A 1,987-nucleotide genomic window follows, 5' to 3' on the forward strand; every position below is an offset into this window, starting at 1 on the left:
ATTTTTTCAGCCAAGTGGATTTGCTGAGATTACTGTCAAGATCCTGTTGTTTGCTTCAACACATAGAGATGAAATAGTCTTCCCTGAATTGGTACACATCAATTCTATTCTGTCTTCTCTGGTTATCTACCCTTTTTCCATCTGTTGAATAAGATTTATCATGTCTTTAGAGAAAAAATCAGTCAATTTCTCTAAATTATAGTTGCCGCATTGCACGTTGCTGGCCAAGTGTTAACATTTCAGTCTAAGATCCAATTGTCATTAGTAATGTTTATTCTATTACCATTATTTACTTCCCATCTTACAATTGGTTTCAGAAAATTGATTCCTTCTTTGATAATTTTCCAAGCTGATGAAGATCCTCTCTTCATTCCTTCCTCCCAGATTTTGTCACCATATTTCCTTTTGAGAATTTTGTAGAGAAATGAGTCTTTGTTCTGTAAATACATCCACGCCATTCTCGCTCTTAAAGGTCCCTATCTTTTCGATGCTCCTTGGATGCCAAATCCTCCTAAACTGGTGGGAAGGCAAATATTTGACCAAGCAATATAGTGCATGCCTTCATTTCCATTTTCTTTGTTCCACAAAAAATTCCTACATATTTTGTCAATTTTCAACAAAATACTTTTAGGAATAAGTGAATGAGCTACCTGATAAGAAATCATTTTGAGTAAGCTGATTTGATGAGGATTATTCTGCCAGCCAATGATAACCATCTTGTTCCCCTTGAATTAAGTTTGCTCATAGCTTTTTCACTGGTGTTGCTGAAGTCTTCAATTTTAAGTCTCCTCAACACCAATTTGATGCCCAAATAATTGAGCTCCATGACTTCTTTGAATCCCAAGATTTTGTTCAATTTTCCTCTTCTTTTCCTGGATACTTTTTTACCATATAAGATCATAGATTTTTGGGATTTTATTACTTGTCCTGTCCTGCCACAGTATTTTGTGAGGAAGTGCTTCAAAGTTCTAACATTTTTACTATAGGCCTTAGCTACAACCAGAACATCATCTGCAAACAGAAAATGTGTTAATTTCTCCATATTCATAGCTAATCTCATCCCCAATCTGTCATTTTTATCATGAAGAGCTCAAGAGAGAAGATCAGAACATAAAATAAATAAACTTGGCGACATAGGACATCCCTGTCTGAAGCCACAACGAGCATTGATCCAATTGGTTCTTTTTCCATTTATCATTATAGAGTATTTTGGATTAGATACACATTGCATAATCAACTGTATCAATTTCTCGGGAAAACCGGCGAGCATCAATACTTGGTTTAGAGTTTCCCAACACATGCTATCATATGCTTGTTCCATGTCAAGCCTCAAGAGAAAAAATCCCAGTTTAACCACTAACGATTTCATCTTTCTGGTGATTTCCCGAGCAATAAGGCAATTATCTGAAATGCTTCTTCCTGAAACAAATGCCCCTTGATATTGAGATATGACTTTTGGGAGGCAACTTTTGATTATGTTGAGGATCATGCTGGCGGCTAGCTTGTAGACCATTTGGCATAGGCAAATTGGTCTGAATTTGGAGCATTCTTTAGCATTTTGAACTTTCAGAATCAACACAACCATGGTCTCCTTCCATTGCTCAGGCATCATGCCTGATTTGAAAAACTCATCAATTGCATTCCAAGTTGCTTCTTCAATAATATTCCAGTAATTCTTGAAAAAGCATGCGTTGGCACCATCAGCTCCAAGAGATTTGTTGTTGTCCATTTTCCTCAACATCATTACCAGCTCTTCTTTGGTATAATTAGCTTTCAGAATATTGATACTGTCTTCATGGATGCAATCAGAAGTTTTAAATTTAGGCCAATCCTCCAAACTGCACTTGCAATTACCCCATTTCTTTTAGTAATATTTCTCCATAATCTCATGAATAGCTTCTTGATTTGTTTCCAGTGATCCATCTTCCCTTTGAATTTGTAAAATTCAATTGCTTCTTTTCTTAGCCGTTGTAAATGTATGATAGTA

General features: G+C 35.9%; 1 protein-coding gene across 1 annotated transcript in view; it reads right to left on the reverse strand.

Moving 5' to 3' along the window:
- The window catches only part of LOC114579886, a gene marked incomplete at its 3' end in the record, with an annotated part of 5,738 nt that extends 3,994 nt beyond the window's left edge, over nucleotides 1-1,744 (reverse strand). Inside the window, exons 1-2 of the mRNA XM_028695806.1 lie at nucleotides 1,126-1,744; nucleotides 923-1,011 (exon numbers count right to left, since the gene is read on the reverse strand). Of these exons, the coding sequence (XP_028551639.1) occupies nucleotides 923-1,011; nucleotides 1,126-1,744 (708 nt within the window). The remainder of the gene's footprint in view (nucleotides 1-922; nucleotides 1,012-1,125) is intronic.
- Between the last annotated feature and the right edge of the window lie 243 nt (nucleotides 1,745-1,987).

This window comes from Dendrobium catenatum, unplaced genomic scaffold (assembly GCF_001605985.2).
Source record: "Dendrobium catenatum unplaced genomic scaffold, ASM160598v2 fragScaff_scaffold_683, whole genome shotgun sequence".
In the NCBI taxonomy this organism is placed as follows: Eukaryota; Viridiplantae; Streptophyta; class Magnoliopsida; order Asparagales; family Orchidaceae; genus Dendrobium; species Dendrobium catenatum.